This window comes from Acromyrmex echinatior, chromosome 19 (assembly GCF_024713525.1).
Source record: "Acromyrmex echinatior isolate Ae372 chromosome 19, ASM2471352v2, whole genome shotgun sequence".
NCBI classification, from domain to species: Eukaryota; Metazoa; Arthropoda; class Insecta; order Hymenoptera; family Formicidae; genus Acromyrmex; species Acromyrmex echinatior.
In genome coordinates, this window is record NC_141870.1 from 4,864,591 (window position 1) to 4,885,383 (window position 20,793).

At 40.0% G+C, this 20,793-nt stretch overlaps 1 protein-coding gene across 1 annotated transcript; it reads left to right on the forward strand.

The window, feature by feature from the left end:
* Positions 1 to 262: 262 nt before the first annotated feature.
* On the forward strand, positions 263 to 18,160 carry LOC105150626 (uncharacterized). The gene has a single exon (XM_087416277.1). The coding sequence runs from the start codon at positions 2,653 to 2,655 to the stop codon at positions 4,573 to 4,575; it is 1,923 nt and encodes a 640-aa protein (XP_087272403.1). The 5' UTR covers positions 263 to 2,652; the 3' UTR covers positions 4,576 to 18,160.
* Positions 18,161 to 20,793: the final 2,633 nt, after the last annotated feature.

The following is a 20,793-nucleotide window of genomic DNA, read 5'->3' on the forward strand; positions in this document are numbered from 1 at the left end:
GACTATTGTTAAAATTTAAACTTTCGATGTCTCAAGGAAGCGTCGCTTATTTGTACGGCATGAGAATTGGGCAAGCACGCGTTTAGCGCAGAGTATGCGACCGGAATACGGGATCTTAGGAGACCACGAATTTCGCTCGCCACGCGGGCGGAATTCTACGATGGAATTCTACGATTCTAGTAGCCGATATCGCAGCCGGGTCGGCGGCGACACCGGGTGCCCTCCACCCCGTAATCTGGCAGTGCATTTAACCACTTTGCGAAATAGCCGTATATCTCCTCGCTGTGACGTAGCATTCGATATGTCGAGAGTGCGGGATTCGGTGGTGAGATCGGCAGAACGGAGTGGCGAGGAAGTGGAGAACGGGGGGAGAAAGTTCCCAAGGATAAAGAGACGCGAAGCACCGAGGCTCTCGTGACGGGGATGAGGGAATCCGGGGAGGGGGTGAGTATAGCGACGACTACGATATGCGCGCGCCCCCGTCATACCCGTTTAGGGATAGAAGGTGGTCCCCCGCCCCGCGACCAGGGTGGGGTTGCCTGACTGTTGGTAGGGGATAGAAATGCTCCCGATTCGACTCGGTGTGTAGGGCGCACGAGCCGACTATTGCCGCTGGGGGTTGGAAGTGGGGATTTGTTACAGGGAGAGTATCCATAGGCAGCATAGGGGAGAAAAGAGACAGGGTGGAAATAAGACAGACAGAGAAAGCGCGTGCGAGAGAGAGAGAGAGAGAGAGAGAGAGAGAGAGAGAGAGGGAGAGAGAGAGAGAGGATGTCGGGACATTGGAGAACGTACGCGCGCGATTGCAGAGTACGAGGGGTGGTGTAGACTCGAATCACAATGATCATGTGTGTGTGTATGTATACGGGGTGTCGTAAAAAAATTCAAACTATGATGCCTTCTCTAATGATTTTTTAGATTATTTAATCTTAGTGGAAATTTCACTAGAGACTTAATTATTTTTCTTTACGTTTACTAAACGTTGTAATATTGAGTCGTCAAAAAAAAAAAATTCTACTACTCTGATCTGCTAAAACTTCTAAAGTTCCTCTAAAGCTTTCAAACAGTTTGAACTTGATCTTTTCAAACAGAAAATTCATTTCGATATCTTGCTATTATCTCTCAAGTTCTTTCCAACCACCCTGTAGCGAGCGTGGAAGAAGGGTGCGCCCTACTTCGCGTCGGCGTTTTCCCTCCCGAGCAGCCCAGCATGTACAACGGAGTGAGGGGATGCCAAAGGGTGCGAGGGGACGTTAGCAGAGTACGGGCGTATGGACGTATGAAAGGACGGAGAGAGACGGAGAAAGGACGACGCGAGATGAAGATACGAGGAGAGGAAAGCCGTGCGAGAGGGTGTCTCTCTGTTTCGCAGCCGGGGGTTTCGCAGTCTCGCATTTCAACAACGACGACGCCGAACGTCGCTGGTGTCGCCGTCGCCGTTTTTTCCCTCGAGTAAGGGAACGCGCGCGCGCGTAAATGTGATAGATAGAAACGTAAAGAAAGAGAGAGAGAGAGAGAGAGAGAGAGAGAGAGAGAGAGAGAGAAAAGAGAGAGAAAGACGTCGACAGATATAGCGAGTAGGAGAAAGAGAATAAAAGAGAAAGAAAGAGAGAGACAGAGACAAGGGGTACACAATAGGGGAGACACTCGCGAACCCTCGTACGTTGGCCCCCGCACAACGAGGAGAACAACGTTACGCTCGGCTAGCACGACGGGGTACCTCGTGAGAATTCGGGTATCAGAGGTGCTTCCGTAGTAGTAGCGGCGGCGGCGGACGGTGATGTGAGTGGTAGCGGTGGTGGCCTGGTGGTAGCGGTGGTGGTGTCGTCGCTGGTGGTAGTGGTGCGGTTACAGTCGATACGGCGTGGTGGAGGCGTCGAGGTGCTTCTCGTCGGCGACGACGCGAGTGGTGCACGTTGGTGGACATAGATTTACGTAAGAACGACGACGACGACGACGACGACGACGACGACGACGACGACGACGACGACGACAACGAGGATGATGATGATGATGAGAGGTTGTCCGCCTTGCTCGTCTGTCTAATAGTGACATCGTATGTGCTGGTCGCGTGTGCGCACGTGTGACGCCGCCAATGGATACTCGACGAAGTGGCTGATCGAAAATCCGAAGGGACGTCCTCGGTGGTTTGGGCTCGTCGAACGGAGCGCGCGCTGCTCGCGCAGAGCGAAGGCGAAGGCGAAGGAACGTAACAAGTACGTGATAACACCGTAAGGATAACGAGTGTTGAGGAAGGATTTGCGAATGGACGAAACGGGTCCGTTCAATTCCCGTTTCGTTTCCCCTTATAGTTCGTTACGGTGCGCGGTGAGGATTCTGGAGCGGGCGTATAAATTTCGAGGTGTACGGAAGGATCTGCACAGTCAGTAAAAGGGGAATCGTAAGGAAGAGAACGCTGAGGAGGAAAGAAGGAATACAAGTACGAGTACATGGAAAGGAGGAGGATGGGCGTAAGATCGCTCCCCAGAGGCTTTCGTGTACGGAAGATGCTTCTCGGCCGTCATTGAAACGACGCGAATCCCGAGTGTCGTCGGGAAAGCAAGATACAGAGAGAAAGAGAAAAAGAAGAGTCGCGAATCGAGTCGTGGGACGACCAAAGTTCGCTGACGACGACGACAATAACGATCCATCATGGGGGTTTCGGTGTTTCTATTGTACGCGGTGACGGTACTCGGTGTGGCAGCCAGCGACAATTGTGCCGACAAGTGCTCGTGCAAGTGGAAGAGCGGGAAGCGCACGGTGGAGTGCGTGAATCGCGACCTGACCAGCATACCGGAGTGGATCGATCCGGAGACCCAGGTGCTGGACATGAGCGGCAACAACATCTGTCACCTGCCAAACAACATATTTATACACGTGCGGCTAACGAATCTGCAGCGTCTCTACTTGCGTGAGTGTCGTATCGATCGGATCGATAGCGAGGCATTGGCCGGCTTAACGAATCTCGTGGAGCTCGATCTCAGTAATAATATGCTGGCCGCGGTGCCGAGTTTGAGCTTCACCGACACGCCATTCCTGCGCGATTTGGTGCTCGCGTACAACCCGCTTAAGCGGATTCGCTCGCACGCGTTTAAGAGCACGCCGAATTTAGTGAAGCTCGATTTGTCGCACACGCAGCTCGTTGAGATCGAGGCCAAAGGTTTTCGCGGACTGGAAATGCTCGAGAGTCTCAAGCTGAGCAACAATGAACTGTCCACTCTACACCAGGGCACCTTCGAGCCGCTTAACAAGCTCACTAGCATCGAGCTGCACGAAAATCCGTGGATCTGCGATTGTCATCTACGTGAGATGAAGATGTGGCTGGTGAAGCATAATTTACCGACCATCGTGGCGCCTGTATGTCACGGGCCCCAGCAGTTGCTCGATCGTGCCTTCACCGACCTCGGGATCGACGACTTTGCCTGCCGGCCAATTTTGCTGATAGCCAGCCGTTATGCCGAGGCCACCATCGGCGAGAACGCTAGTATCGTGTGTCACGTGAGAGCGGTACCAGCAGCAGACGTCAAGTGGTACTGGAATGGGCGGTTGTTGACCAATCACTCGGCTTTCAGCAGCTATCAAAAGATCCTCATCTTCGAGGAGGGCCAATTTAGGAAGCGGAGCACTCTCATTCTCACCAACGCACAGGAGGCGGACTCCAGCGAGTTCTACTGCGTCGCCGAGAACCCCGCTGGCTCCGTCGAGGCAAATTTCACCCTGCACGTGTCTCTAAGGACGGCGGGCATGTCAACTTTAGGCTCGGGCCAGATCGCGGGGATATCCGCCGCATTGGTGGTGCTCATACTCTTCATCCTACTCATCATTCTCGTATTATTCATTCGTTTGCGGAGAATGCCGCTGAAGGACATGAAGTCGTCGGCGCCGATGGAAGCGGCGTCCAGTGACGGTGTCGGCAATGGTGGCAGCGGCGGGGGTGGCGGCGGCGGCGGCGGTGACAACAATCCGTCGTCCGCGACCTCGACCACTCGCAGGAAACATGAGGAGATCGAGACGACGTCGTTCGCCCTGGAGTCTAAGCCACCCGCGTCGCTGCATCTGAGCTACGTACAGAGACCGCACGCGGCCGTAATGCAGGATAACGAGTACAGCACAATCAGCCGTTTCGACGATCAGAATCAGCCCGCGATGGCGGCGATGCCGGGTGCCGGGTGTTTCTCGTCGACGACGTCCTTGATGCCGATCGATAATCCGGATCTCATCAGGGACACTCGGCGTGGCTCCACCGAGGACATCACGCCTTACGGCGTCACCGATTACGGCCGCGTCGAAGCGCTAGACGACGCCGGTAAGATGCTCTACACCAGCTGCCTGTGGGAAGCGAGGGACAGCTGCGGCAGGACGTCCGCCGTCTCGGCGAACGTGTACCCGTCGAAGGAGCAGCTCGCGGTGGTCGCGCCGGTCGTCGAGCAATTTCCACCCGGCGCGAAGCAGATGAGAGTCTGGCAAAAGGGCGTCCCGGTGCTGCCGCCGGTCTCGGCGCTGAAACGCGTCCTGGGATCCACGCGCAGCTCGCCCGATGAGGGTTATCAGGAGGGCACCGGTACCGACGTCTAGGTACCGCTACTTCATTACTGCGATGCCCGGCACCGTTATCTGGAGCTACGTAGACGGCACCAGGAGGACGACACCGACTGCTAAGGGAAGAATGAAGAAGAAGAAAAAAAAAGAGTTGTCCTCACGAGTGCCGGGCGGGCGGTAGTGAACAGGAATACAATGTGCCGGACGAATCTCGCGTTTAAGTGTGATCGCGTCAGTGTGACAATGATCAAGAGTTAACGCGTAATTATTGTTGTGCACAGACTACTCTTTACAACTGGACGAAAGCGTTACGCTCGCAATCGCGTTTACGTACAGTGATGGAAGATACGACATTATACAGTTTCACATTCAACTTGATACCATCCAAGTCAGCAAGAGCGATACCACCTTCCAATCGGGAAGGTACGGTACAATGGAACCATAGACAAGACGTGAACAACGCACAGCTCACCTCTAAAGACTGCCATAACTAAAGTACGCGCATCGAATCGCTAGGCGTATGCAAGGAGCTTTCGAGAGGTCAATGAACGCGTGGATCGTTACTGCAAGAGATTGACATCGTGGCCACTGAGAATCGTTTGCGTCCTGCATGAAGTTTCGCTCGAATGACTTACATGGTCGATTGTGTTAAGTAACTTAACACGAATCATGAGTTTAAGCGACTTATGAGACTAGCAAAAATGACGATTGGACTCTTTCGAATTTATAAACCATCATCGATACCCAATCGTGAACGAAACCTTGCAAACGAGCGTTTGTAGTGGTGCGATCTCTTTGAAGGCGGTCGACGGCAATTAGTGACACAGTTAGAGATGTTCTTGTGCGCGGTGCGTGTGGTGCAATCAATTGGTAGACGTTCGGTTCCGTTTGTACTTGTGTCACGAGGGTTGCCTCCAGTGTTCGATATCGACAATGTTAACCTGTACAGGATGTTCCGAAAAAAGTGGTCGACGTATGAAAGATGACGACGTTTGTCGTTGCGAGTGATACGAGTATGTACGTCCTGAATAACGTCTCTGAAACTACTCACGGAAGTTTGTATTTAAGAATACGTAAATATCGCGATTGATAATAAAATTTTACAAATCGAATACGCAGAAATCATACGTATTTTCAAGTTCACGTGGTGATCTCTCGTGAGAATCTCACCACAAACTTGAGAATGCAAATTTAGGTATATATTCATTAAGATTCTCTTACACTCGCAACGATTGACATTATTGTCTTTCAAAATATTGGCCTTTCCTCTGGAAACATTCTGTGTAATGCGGCAATGAAAGTCGATCGCAAGGCGATGTCTCGCGCATACGGAGTGCATACAGGAAATGCATACACACGACTGACACGACGTGCACCAAGCCAGGGACGAGGGAAGTGACGACGATACGCTACGCCAACCACGTCATTGTCTGGGCGGTTGTGCAGCACAATATCGACGGGTAATACATTTGTATAATGGCTAAGCCAAAGCGGTTTGAGTCAGTTGGGAGGCTGAAATCTCCCGGAATAAAAAATTAGGTAGCTCCCCTTAAGACGATAAACGGCGAGCACGGAGACTGGCAGTACACGTTTCCGGCGATGAGGCTGGCGCGTAGAATTGCATAGGAAGCGAGAAACGACGCTTAAGCTACCAAGTATCTCTCGCGGATTTTTTCTAGTCAATTTGGTGGAAGAGGGAAAGAGAAAAAGAAATAAAAAAAAAAATAACAGAAATGCGAACGGATTCACGGAATTATTTATTCGGCGGGACGGGAAACTCGCGCTGGCAAAATGGCGCGATCTCAATTAGGAGAATACACGAGATAGTCTCGTTGAGTCAACATTGGGTTATTCCCTCGAAGCTTCGGTCGACAAACTCTCACGATTACGGACCGGCGAGCCTATATTGTTGCTTCGAGTGGCTGGTCCGAGTGGCTCTCGTGTCCGAGACGAAGCCTCGCGAAAACGATCGAGCAGGGGATATGGCGGCCGGATGCTGCTCTGGATCCATACTTACGACCGCACGTTCTCCGATTCGATCGCAATCGCGGTCTCTTGGCGGGTAGTACCAATTTTTCTCGAGTATTCTGTATGAATTTCGCTACGCTTTTATCCGATACAAATTTATTTTTCTATTCTCATTTTATTCGGAATACGGCTTGATTGAATTTCTTATATTTTATTTAATATTCAATTTAGTAGTAATTAAATAAAAAAAAATCGATATATCGTAAAGCGTGGCTTTCGTAACAATTTTGCTGTTTATTTTGATATTTATCAGCGTTAAAAATATGTATCTCATATTAAATTTTATACAACAAATATTATACATAACGGTGTCGGTCAATAATATTAGTGATATCTGATATTAAAGCTTAAGGCTTTTTCAATATTAGTGGAGTGTCATTTGCTAGCACGTGTGTTGTGACAATGAATCCAGAGTATATGCAGGTCTTGATCGTTGTCTTTTTGCACATGCAAGCCACTAGAATCAATTCTATAAGACTGTGATAAGTCCCTAAACCAATCGCGAGCGAATGTATACTATTGCTCAATCACTAAAGCTGGATTTCGCGATTGATTGGTTGACTTATGCCCGCATCTTACGTAAGTGAGGCTCTGTCGATTCACGCATTCGAATGAATCGTATTGTCAAGTTGGATTATTATGCTTCTACAGGGGTATTTTTGTATTTCATGTTGAACGATTAATTTAGAGAAAATCATTGGATGTTTAACATTTATCAGTAAGCAACAAACAACCCATAATTAAAAAAATTATATAAAATCTTCGCAGCAATAGAAAAACTCTCGTAACAATGTATTGTCTTTTACTTCATAAATTGATCTTTATTGGATATTTTTCTTTTATAGATTTTTATTTTAATAGGTAGTTTTATTTTATAAATAATATTAAGCGAGAAAAAATCGACTGAAAAATATTCAATACAAATTAGGGAAAAAGGTCATGTTTGGTCAAAAGTAACGCTTAATAATACTTTTATATGAATTTTTTACAATTTCAAATAAACTGCTTTTTATTTTATAGTTTATTATGCATCATGTATGTGTGACTTTAACATGCTATCTTTTTCTGAGAAAAGAAAAACAATATTTTCTTTAATATATTTGCAACAAAAAAGACTTACGATTTTGTAGCAACGAACAATTTAATCAAACATTACAAATCATTTCTCTAGACATCAATTTGTCTTGGAGACATTTTCCTACCCCTAAGGGAGATAAATTAACTCGATCTGACGATAAGTCAAAACGCCAGTCGCGAGTTTCGGTTCGATCGCCATTTAAAGTGTGACGACGTGCATTCATTTTGTGTGCCGTATATAAGCGTGTACTCGTGTGCGTATGTAGACGTCTGTGTACATGTGGATGAGTGCGTAGATGCGTGTGTATTCGTGTTTTTGCGCGTACGCGTTTTTCCGTTCGTCGAAAAAGCACGCGGCTGAGAGAGCGCGCGCGCGATTCGGCGCTTTGCGTTTATCACCGATTGTTCTGTAGCGTAACGTGTGGAACGACCGGTTTTTCTCTGCTCAATGATCTCGAAGCCGTATCCGTCATATCGGAAAAAGAAAAAAAAAAAACAGCGTTCCGGAAATAGCGCCCGCGGCCACTCCGGACGATATGTCGCGTGTATACACAGAACTGAATCACTCGGACTTTGCATTAATTCTTATATCTAGAGAAAAGAGGACGAATATAGATGACATATACGTGCGCGACATATAAGTGAATAACGTTGACTACATGAGCCCTGATACGATTGTACTGAATATTCCGAGAGTAAGTTTACAAGGGGATCGCGGAACTTCTCTGTCTGATAATTTCTATCTTTCGTTGCGCGTAATTAAAAGTCGTGGTAATTAACCAGTCTTAAGTGACGAGAGAAAAGTTTCATAGGAATGTAAAGCGAGTGACAACAGTTACGTTACTTTGAAACGAGCTCGACCGTCGTTCGGTTACCATTCTTCTCACACGGATGTGAGTCGATGTTTGGTACATGCGTGTAAAGAAGACGAGACGATCTCCGTGAAGTTAGCGACCCCATTTTTTAGAATGTTCCATCACGTAATTCACGGAGTCCTGTTTTTCTCGTCATTTATTTGTTTGTCCACTATTTTAATTGCTGTTTTATCCGAACAAACGGATTACGAATAATCGGTTTTTGTTTCTTCTCTTTTTTATTTCTCTCTCGGAAATTTCGTTTCATAACAATTTCTATTTGAAGAATGCGCCGTTACTCAATCCTACCTATCATTCGTATAGCGATCCGCTCGTTAATCTACGCGAACCGAATTCGTCCTCGAAAAAATTTCGTTTCGCTTATATATGCGATGTTAACAAAAAATTGTACGATATGCAAGCTCGCGAATTTTTCTTCGCGGACGTCGTTGCGTGTTAACTTTCGAACGTGGAATCGCTCATCTTAAAATCGTGTGACTCTTACATTTTGTAAAATCGCGAACTAATGAAAATGTCACGTTTTTTTTTTCCCATACAACTCTATTATCTACTAGTTTAAAATGTAAATGTTTTCGAGCGTTCTCACGCATATACCGGCATGTCGATCGCTCAAAGCAGTCAAGAGTCAACTGTTGCGTGCAAGTGAGTCTTTATATCTGATTTCCAGTTTTTTTTTATACCTCTCGATCGACGTGGCACACAACCGAGTGCCACAACGCCACATGCCGGTTCAATATACGCAGTGATAACACTCGTTGTCTATCTAGCGACTATAAGGCATGTGAAAGGTCTAGAACCTGTGCAAAACTCAATGCGAGCTATACCAATCGGAGAAACGCGATATTAATTGCGATTTACTGTCAAAATCAAAGTGCGAATTTTCGGGGTGTGTATCGATCACGCGATATCACAATTTACACACGTTATTTAAAGGAAAATCTTTAAAAAATGTGTTGGATAAAGTAATCTAACGAATCAGCTCGCCGGGAAATTACACGAACGTAATATCGTCATGAGGAAATATTAATTATTTATGAAACTGGAGCACGATAGAGATTATTGTTATAAAGAATTAATGTATGATAAAATACGTAATATATCAGAAAAATGACAAATGACTTTGGCAATTGATTCGGAATTCTATTCTGCGAGGATCATTTTTAGTAAAGATGATCATAGAACTAAGAGTGATCCTCATTGGCTCCTTTGAAAGTTTTGCGCTCTAAAAATGTCTTAATAATAAAACTTAGCAAGTACACTCGGAATAATGCTATTTCATCTTATATTGATTTGACCATTGATTTTCTTTTTCCTGAATTACTGATGTATATTCGAATCAGTATAAAGATTCTTTATTTTCCGGAATCCTTCTTCCGAAAAATAAATAATTGTTGATGCGTGACATGCGATATTGCGTGAAACGAAACTATCGTCGTATACACAAATGTTTGTCCTACAGGCGATTTTATATTTGTTAATGACAATAACTTATCGAATAATTTATTCAAATTATGTTCAACATTTCCACGTGCTATTTTGCACACGATAACATTAAAGTTTCATTATAATATTTTCTATAATTTACCATCGATTAATTTAATACTGTATTTGACAACAACAGCTTAGAATAAATTAAAATATATTTAACGCTAATGAAATATGAATAAACATTAACTATATAAAGCTAATTTAACTTTTAATATATAATTAAGCTTTTAATCCAAATTTTGACAATATAAAGCTCAATTAAATTGATTTGTAAACGAAAATTTCGTTATCGCCAATATCATTCGATTCATAAGGGGAAGATGTTTTCAATTTAAACACGTCCACATGACTTATCTTTTTTTTACAATAGGCAAGATGACGCCAGTCATTATAATTTTTGTAATTGTATTGCGAACGCGGTTACGTGTTTGCATATTTTTACGAGAAAATATATATGAAACACTGCCGAGGAATGAGGAGCTATACGAGACGAGCCTGTGCTTACGTAAACAACCCTGTGCACATATTTTCTCACTTCTTAAGGTAATTTCGCTCGCTGGGAGGAGCTCGTCCTTCGCTCCTAGCATGAAAATATGCTTTCGTGACCGCGACGTTCGATGCTCGGTTCCTTCGTAAAAATTTACACACCTCGAGCTTTCGTACTTTCGGTACCGTAGGTGTATTAACGTAATGTTACGCAGCGACGGATTTAGAATATTTTGGGCGCAAGACGAGATATTCCGAGCCCTTAAAAAAAAAAGATATAAAATAAACCAGATGAATTTTATAGCTATATATGTGTATCCCATATCGTAAATATTTTTAACTAGAGTTTATAAAATTGTTATAATATTTTAATGTTTCTTATTGATGTGGCCGAGACTGGCCGTATAGCTTTATTATCTAGGCCAAAGTTCGCATCAGTTGTTACGACTCATTATTGTCAGAATATAAATACAGCATTCAATGGTATTTCCCGTTGTTGTATTGTGGAGTAACAAACGAGTACTATCTGTCTTAACAATTGGCAGCAATAAATCGTAGTAACTACCAATCGATCGAGAAGTATTTTAAATTAAAGCGGTAACAGGACAAGTGCATGCGTGAGAGTGAAAGAGAGAGAGAGAGAGAGAGAGAGAGAGAGAGAGAGAGGCAGGAAGAAAAGGAAATAAGGGATTGAAAGACAAAGTGTTATTTTGTTGGATTCGTTTTGTACATAGACAATAATGTACGAGGACTTTCATGAACAAGCGAAGTAATACAAGAAAATCGATCATGAATTATTTACAGCACCTGATAATAATGATATGAAGCAGAGATGGACATGGTAGATAAAAGAGAAGATATTTATTCGCAGTGACTTCGTACATACAAGCAGGTGTGAGTGATAAGTGTTTTCTACAATTTCAAAGTATGCGCGGTAAATTAATTGTCGTTACATTCTAATAGTGCGCCACGTTGTTAATTTTGTACCCGGTTGAAGTAGCGAGATTAACTTCTAATCCGACAACTCTCTCTTTTTACTTAATTAGTAGAGATGTGGACAAACAGAAATTAAAAGCAAAAGGGTATTAAATTTTAAAATAAGATATATCTTAGTCTTTTTTAAAAACATTTACGACTTGCGTTTTAAAGTATTTTAAAATCGCATCTTAAGATACGAAATCGATTTTAAACACATACATATAACTGCCAAATGTGTAATCACGGGTCAAGAGTTAATTTCGTTCATGATACATGACGTTCTTTCCGATTTGTTATAAAAAGGAATATACAGATATCCGGAAATATATCTAACATCTATTTACAAATATCCAGTTGTTACATAAATAACGTTCACGAAGGTGCGATGTATTTTTGAATGGAATTAAATGAATGAATTTCTGATAAAAGTACTCAGGTATGAATAGGGTTGCCAGAGATTTTTTTATATAGCTGTCCCAGATTTCAAGACGTCAAAGATAACGACGTTATATTGGAAATTTAGAGATCCAATTTGATTTTTTTAAATCTCGTATAATTACATTTCTAAATAAGAAAAATAAGAAAATTAAGACGCAGAACATATTGAAAATAGAAAAGAGAGTGACGTTCCCATTTACAAAATACAAGCTTTTTTTCTGTCTTTACGTGATCTACGTATGTTCCTGTATTTCCTGTATGTTGAAGGGAAAAATCTGGCAATCCTGAGCACGAAGAAAGGCCCCTCCCCATCCCCCAAGATACGCATCGACGTAACGCATCGACCTCGGCCTTAAAAGCTGCACTTTGTACAATTAGACCGAGTGTTACAAACCGCGTTGCGGCGACTAGTAACCGGCTATGTGCTCCGTGTTAACGCTAGTAATAACATTAATGAGTAACTCTTTAACGTCCGCTCCAACGAGTGGCTCGAACACGCGAGTCCTGCGAAAGATCCTCGCTACAGGTTGTTGGCTCCGTTAATAACCCGTGCGGTAATACATCCGTTATACGTCATCCTTATTACCGAGAGAGAATAGACATTCGTATATATTCGTATATACAAACCTAAGTTTTCTAATCCCTCTCTATCAATTTTACATTTTTTATCGTAGTTTTTAAAGCGCTGAGCGCATATCTACGCTTCTATTGCGGACAATAAAAATTTCAGTTTTAAAGATAATAGGACGTCGACGGCGTCTACAGGCTATTGTTTGAAACAATAGTATCGCGTACATATGCGCTCCGTCCGAAGGGATATCACATACACTTGTACGTATCATTCGCGACACATCAGATGTAATCTGAAAACTGGACGAAAGGAGGAAATGTAAATCTCTCGAAAATCGCGGGAAAATGATAGAGTTGCCAACGAGATTATTTTACAGAGTCTTTAGATTTGACAAAATGTAAAATCTCTCTTCGAGCTTGGAATTTTTTATACATTCTCTACATATCCACATGTTCACATATCCATGCGTTTGCATATCTATGTACATGTTTACATATTCACATATCGTTACATATCGATCTACGTATAAGTAGTTTTTCAAGACGTTTTGCAGCTCGAAACAAACTTTGTTACCGAATTGATCCGAATTAATATATAAACTTTTCTTCTCCGACTGTGTGAAACAATGCGTTATTGTTGGCAACCTCAAAAAATGAGCAGAGAACGTTATTATGTATCCTGCGTGCGCGCATGTTTGTGTGCGTTGTATATGCGTATGTAGGTATGTATGTGCATTTGCCTGTAGACCGAGTGCTCGCGTGTAAGTTATAAAGGAATCGGACCTAGTTTACGACCCTTAAGACGTGTCCCCGCCAAAGGGGGCAACCACTTTTAAGGATGTTAACGATGTACAAATGTGTAATTTAGTGTCGCAGGAAGAATCCGTCTAACGGCGCGGTGCATGACGACGAATATATATATAAAAAAAAATAAAAAATAAACGAGAAAAAGTATATAAAAATATTTCTTTTATTTTACAAGTAACGAGAGGGATGGGCGCGCGTACGATTGCGACTGTTTAGAGAGCATAGAGAGCGTATCTATATTTCCAAGATTACGCACTTTTTTGAAGGTATACATAATAGAGCAGAATATATTCAAGATGGAAATTGTTGGTGAAAGGAAGAAAGAGGAAAGAGCGAAAGAACGCGCGTGTGCGATACGCTGTCATAAACTCACATGTACGGTAAAATCATGTGCTATAACGACAGTTGTCGAAATAAAATTTTTTTCGATCGAATTAGTGGTTTTGTTTTTTTCCTATCCAGCGACAAGTTTTTAATGTATTTATAAATTGCATAAAAGTGTTGTTTTTCAAGACAGAAAAATGCAAAATTAATAGAAGCGGAAATGTGACAACTAATATTTGAAATAAATTGAGGATACGATAAAAAAATAAATATAGATGTAAATCCTGTAGTTTTTATAAGTACTGAATTGATGAAAAAAAAAAAATGGAATAAAGTCATTTCAGACTTTGTCTGCGTATAACTATTTAAAACCAATGTGATTACATTTTTATTTATATTCAAGAAGTAGTTATTTTATTCATATATATATACCATATGTACATACATCAAATTTTTAAATAAAAGACAAGAGCTTGATATGGCTCAATTTAAATTATTTATTTTTAAAAGTTTTCATAAAATATTAATTTTACCTCTTAATCATTTTCATTTCTAAAAATTAAATATGTTTAACGAATTTAATTTAAATACATCAAATTATAAACCTAAAAGTAGCGGTTATAAATTATCACACATATTGAAAAGGATCATTCCGGCGTACTGCATCATAAATATTTGTAGAGGATTTAACAATGTAGCTATTTTCATACGTTTATTTTCTATCGCGTTAATAATCATAAATGTTCACGAGCGCTAACGCGATATGTCGATATGTCGTTATTTTCGTCATTGCGTTTATCCGTTGACGTTAAAAAGAGACGCATTGAATGACGAGATGTGGGCGAACCATGAGATTTCAAGCGATTGTCAAACAAACGCCGGGAACGAAGAGCGGAGAGATAGATCGAAGACAGGCAGGACGATGGTGCTCTTGACGTTTGACGAGGAGGAATCCCCTATCCGTCATTATTATAAGCGGCACTTTATCAATAGAAAGAGGGTCATCTCGTGTCAGATCGATCCGCTTGCATTTGTCAAAGTGAGAAATTATGATGGGTCTCATACACGTACATCATGTAAAAGGATCGCGTGAAAATTCAATTGGAAAGTATTCCACGACGTATAATATGCGAGTAATGTATGAAGAGAGGGATACGTCGAATGGTGTGATACGCGCGGGTAATGAAAGGAATCCAGCATAAGCGAGAGAAAATTAACGAATACAGGAAACGTCACGTTCGATGTCAAATCTAAATCTGAAATTCTGCAATTTACCTAATTACGTGCATAATTAAAGTCTCGAGTCATGAATTAGGATTATTAAATCGGTACTACTATTATAATAAATGTATAAGCGCGCACCTCTGGCATTCATATTACTTTCAAAATACGTTTGTATTTTATTAATCAGTTACGCAAACATATCAAATTTTATATATATATATATATATATAATTTGTCTCCGGATCTCGTACCGCAAGTGTATTGTCTAAAATGGATTTTAAGCAAATAAGGGACACGTAAATTCTACAGCAAGACCGCGATAGCATTCACCGGATTTCTGGCCGAAAACGACGTAGCCTGATTGAAACCTGAACGGCCGAATTGCATCCGGCGACACGGGCGTTGCATTCTGAAATTTCATATCCAACAATCGCGTTATAGCAACAATGCCTTGATTGGTATCATTCTATCTGTACCGTCTGTCCCGCGTTTCTATTTGTAACAAAAAATCAATATATCCGCATGATGTCCCCTCCCGTCAATCTCTATCCCACCCATTCCCGCGTTCTCCTTCGCTTTCAATCTTCACACTGATAGTAAAGTTTTTTTTTTTTTATCTATATTGTATATGTATTTCTAATACGTGGGACAACAGCGTTGTTGGGATACACAAAAATGCGTAAGCACATATTTGAGTTAGATTTAACGGTATATTCACATTTTTTTCGAGTGAAAAAGCACTGTAAAAGCTACCATTGCATTGTGTAACAATGAAGAGAGAAAAAGAAGAGAAAGAGAGAGAGAGGGGGGGGGGGGAGGGAGAGGGAGAGGAGAGAAAGAAAAGAGGAAAAAACAATATCGTTTGAAAGGGCAATCGGTTATTATTTTCTGTACTACTGTGATGTATCGGGTATCGATTGTGTTAGCTGAAATACCGTTATCTGCGTCTACGAGACAAGGAAGGTATTGTTTCTGGTGTTAACCGTAATATTGCCATACTCATGCAGTTGTATATAATATTTGTACTTTCATTGCACACGAAAACGAGCAGTAGTACGATAACGATGCTTCGTTCGCAGTAAATACACGCAATATTTTCCGTGAAAGCAAAGCAATCATAATAAAGTTGAATCATATTTCGTATAATATAACAAGCTTGCAATTATGAAATTGAAAATATCGAGAAGAATATCGAAATTTCCTTTTAAACACATATTTACTAAACGCCGATGAATGACTTTTACGTCATCTGCGACAGTATGTTAGTTTTTGCAATTTGCTATAATTTTTCACTTATGCTACTTACAGTTTCTGTTTTCTTTTCCTTATTTTTATAATAACGTGTGGTAAGTTTTCACTTTTATATTTTATTTATATTATTTTTTGTATTATTTCATTTCTTTTCCTTTTCGCGCTTTCATTCTTCATTTATTTCTTTCTTCCATATTCTTGAAAGGTATTATTATTACGCTGTAAATGCCGTTAGCCTATCTAATACGAAACAGCACAGCTTATCTAACAGCTTATCCGATTTAACTCACTTTTCATACGAAGCTTAACGCTAAATTGATTAGTTTATCTTTTCATGCTCTATTAAAATTACAGGTCATAATGATTATTAAATATTTCGCATTATACCTGCAGTTGTACATGTTCGAGCTGTCTCTTGTTCTAATTTTGAACGTACTCGCTTTATCGTTTACACCGAGGTCTTGGCAGCGACTCCAATCTCCAATTTTGCAGCGAAACATACACGAAACGAGTGCATAGATGAGGTCACTACGACGCCAAAATGTACGTATCGTACGGTATTTCGTTTCTATGCGCCGAGACCTCGAACGCAACGCGCGGACTATCTCGAAAACGTCATTAATACGCTGTGGTGTACAGCTCGCGAAAGTAAACACGCGTGTGCATACGTATTAACGGACGCACACGGTCGGGGACACACACACACACACACACGCACACACATATACGCACACGCATGCACACACACTAGGAAAACGACACATTATTTTCCCGAACAGTAATCGTGGATTCAGCCACGGTCTGAAAATGCGTATCGTAGTCTTCATAATATGGCTGTTACCGTGAACTATTGCGGTGCCCGCAATTCTGGCCTGTCTCGTATTTTAGGTCAGACTCTTCAGGGATAACGCGATATATGTACGCCCACGTTATTTGAAAGAGATATGTACATGCATTCCTATGCTAATACGAACCTTTAGATAGTCTATCACACATGGGATCACATACATTTCATATTAAATCTAATTTATTACAGTATCAAATATAATTAAAGGAAAATGAAATAAATTATATATGGATTATTTTCTATTTTAATTTATAACGATAAAAATTCTGTTGTAATTAATAGCGTGACTTACCTCACGATAGTTAACGATTCAATTTTTTGAGAGGAAAAACGTTGGAGATATTATTTTGCGATACAATATTCCAACCGTTAGGGAGAAATATTGCTGAAGAAGAACTCGAATCAAGAGTTGAAACGTACAAGATTTTATATATTTAATATTAAGAAGACTTGCATTAATTAATAACTAATTTTGACTTCTACTACCTGTACTATACGTTATTATTAGAGGAAAGCCCTTTATTATGAGATAGCGGCGTTTCTAAATAATAAACGCTATCTACTGGTTCCACCATAAATTTATTGCTCTTGGATTGAAAACTATTTAGTAGAAAGTTCATTATTAAATCATACCTGTAGTCATTGTAAAAAAAGATTTTAGAATTTGAATGTCTTCAAGTTTCATTGAGATGAGCTTTTAAACCTTGTTTATTATTTAATAAAAATAAATATTTGGCAATAAATTATTCATGTAGTGACAGAGTAAAGTTGTACTAACAGAAAAATACGAGATATGTTGAATTGTTTAATTGCAGAAGTTAGATAACCGTAAGGTGTGGAAATCGTAATATAAGATACCCAGGGTATTTCTAATATGAAATAATTCATGCTCCTATGTGATAGTGAAAAATCGTTGCTAAAGTATAAATGTTTTTGTACAATATAATAAAAAAAACAACCGGAATGAACGTCGAGTGCCTATTTCTACGATGCTTGATTCGAACTACCTGAAAACGAGTTCTAGGTATAATCTATCGTTCATTTTTTGCGCTGACTGTATTTGTTTGTATTTTAGAAACATTAAATTTTTTAATTGCAATACTGATATACTTTGCGTTTTACTATCGATTTCTCGGGGTATCTTATATTGTATTAGGAACACAATTTTTTGACTTTGCGATTTGCTCGACTTTTTACATTTCTTTAATTTTCAAAAAAAAAAATGAAATTTGAATTAAATTTTTATATAACATTATCTTACAGCTTATTAAATTCCCTTCCAAATGACCTATTACTTTTTTTTATTCTACCCACAGACTTCTAGCATTTACCCAAAATGAACTCGATATTTCATAATAGGAGCCTTTCTTCTATATATATATTTCTAAATTGTTTTAATTAATAGGATCTTTGCACAATTTAAATCTATAATTGTTAATTAATAACAGAAAGTTTAGCTTCGAAGAAACAATCCATAAATAAGCTCCGCAGAAATAGAAAGAATAACTGATTAGCATCTAGTTGGATAAAGTATTTCGGGTCCCGACCTCTTTCCCGTTTAATCGTCCGCTATTATTTTCGCTGATTAACCAGACCTTATGTTAATTAGATGCGAGTAGAATTGCAAGGAGGACTGGCAATTATTATTTACGCGCGTCACTTTTTTTCACGCTCTCGCGTGCTAGCTGGAGCCGCTAGCGTTGCCTCCGTTTCCGAATTTACTTCGCGCAATTACCCATGGGTCTGTTCCTGAAATATCGCATTCTCCACCACGTTTTGCTTTTAATTTCGTGCCAGGCCTCCGCCGCCGCCACCCGCGTTAGTGCGGTTATCCTTTGGAGAGAGTGATATTCATTTTATTAAGCGCGCGTGCGCCGGGCATCGCGACGTGCAAGAGAAAAAAAAAAGAGGGAAAGAATGGGGAAAACGAGAGAAAAGTGAAGGAAAATTTAAACGCATGTGGGATCTTTTTTTTAAGCTCCTAAGCCCGTATTTTATCGTCCGACGTGTTCAAATTCGCGTGTTGGTAATTCGCACGTTACTACGTAAACTTGGATGACCAGTCTTGTACAGACTGATTCGCTTACAGACTGATCGAAAAACCTCTTTCTGAGCTGTCTAGATAAAGCGCTGCTGCAATTAAATCTCGAGTAACACCGGTCGAGTTTTTTGAGCGCAAAGTTTGAGTATCGTTAATTGGCAAACGCCGTAGAGTTTGCTGTGCTATCGTAGACATGTATACCTTCTAAATACCTTTCCCTCTTCTGGGTCACTTGCGAATACTGCGGATTCGTGCGATACGAAAGTTTGTACTCCAAAACCAATTTAAGAGGCGAAACTTATACGATAATATCGGCCGAAACTCATTTGGAGAATGTCAAGGCCATTTTTTCACTTTTCGTCAATTATTTCGTAACACACGAAGAACTTGTTCAAAAATATGGCACGTTTATATAATGTTACCTAAATTATTCTTCTAATTAATTTTAATTGATGTGTGTGATTTTCCGCATAATTTTTAGAACAGACACAATTCTAAAAATATAAGCTAATTTAGTTAAACATTTTTATTTTACTATTTATGCTTTAGACTTTAGACAATTATGATTTCACAAATATATGTATATTAATATTTCAGTAAATTACTCTTACAATGCTACCGCTACTGTTATACAGTATCGAAACAATTTTAAATTTTATGCATAAAGAAATAGGTCATTTTAATTAATGTAACATAAGTTTTTAATACATTTCACACTTTTAATGATAAAATATTCATAAATAATATTAAGGGAAAATGGATTGAAAAGTGTTCAATGTAAATGAGTGAAGATACATTTGATCAAGAGTCTCTTGATGCCTAATAATTGTGTGAATTTTTACAATTTTCAGTTCAAAACTGCGCACCGGTTATTTGTTAGTCTTAGACTGAAGCCGAAGTACGTAATGTCACAAATTAAATCGACAAGCAATTTAATATTATTGATGCTAATAAGCGTCTTTAAAGCATTATAAATAATTTATTGCGAAAAAATATAGTTATTATACATGTTATAATATAGAATATTTGTAATCTAAATTTTTATACATTTAAATAATCTAATTATTAACTTAAAAGAGAAAAAAAGACATCATCAAATTCAATTTTAAAGTGATATGGAGTCCAATTGTGTGTCTCCTTATAACACTTAAATAAAATATACGTGTAATACAAAATAATAATACAAAATTTAAAGATTGAAATCATGCTCTCTGTTATAATACAGAGAAAAATTTGATAATGGGTAGACCTTTTAAAAACTTGTCCAAGCTTTTAGCACATCAGATGGTTTTTTTAATGACACAAAAGTGAAGCTTAGCATTCAATAAGTCAATGACTTCGTTCACCCGTACGTAAAATTTACGTATTAACGTTCTATGATTAATTGTAGAAATTTTTGTATAACTTTAAATAATAATGTGTGAAATTATATGTACAAAATGTTTGATAAGTAATGATAAAACTCTCGCATAGGGATATAATGAACTAAACTAAGTCAAAAAATTCTTTATCATTTTACAATTTTCGCAATAGTTATCAAGATATTAATTATTAAAAATCGCCGAATATTGATTTCAATAATTTTTTACTCAAGTACTATCAACTTTATAGAAAAACAGCAAGTGACAAAAATTGTCATTTTCTTCTCATAGAGTTCTGAAAATTTTTTCAGAATTTTTTAGTACCGCATTTTCTCATGTTGGTAAAAATAGTTGCCAAAGAAAATGCAGTATTAAAAAGTTGATAAAAAATTCTGAAAAAATTCTTAGAGCTCTATGAGAAGAAAATAAATAATTTTTGTCTCTTGCTGTTTTTCTGTA

What these genes read in the sequence shown, in the direction of transcription:
- LOC105150626 (XM_087416277.1), top strand. Translation starts at nt 2,653, where the DNA reads ATGGGGGTTTCGGTGTTTCTATTGTACGCGGTGACGGTACTCGGTGTG.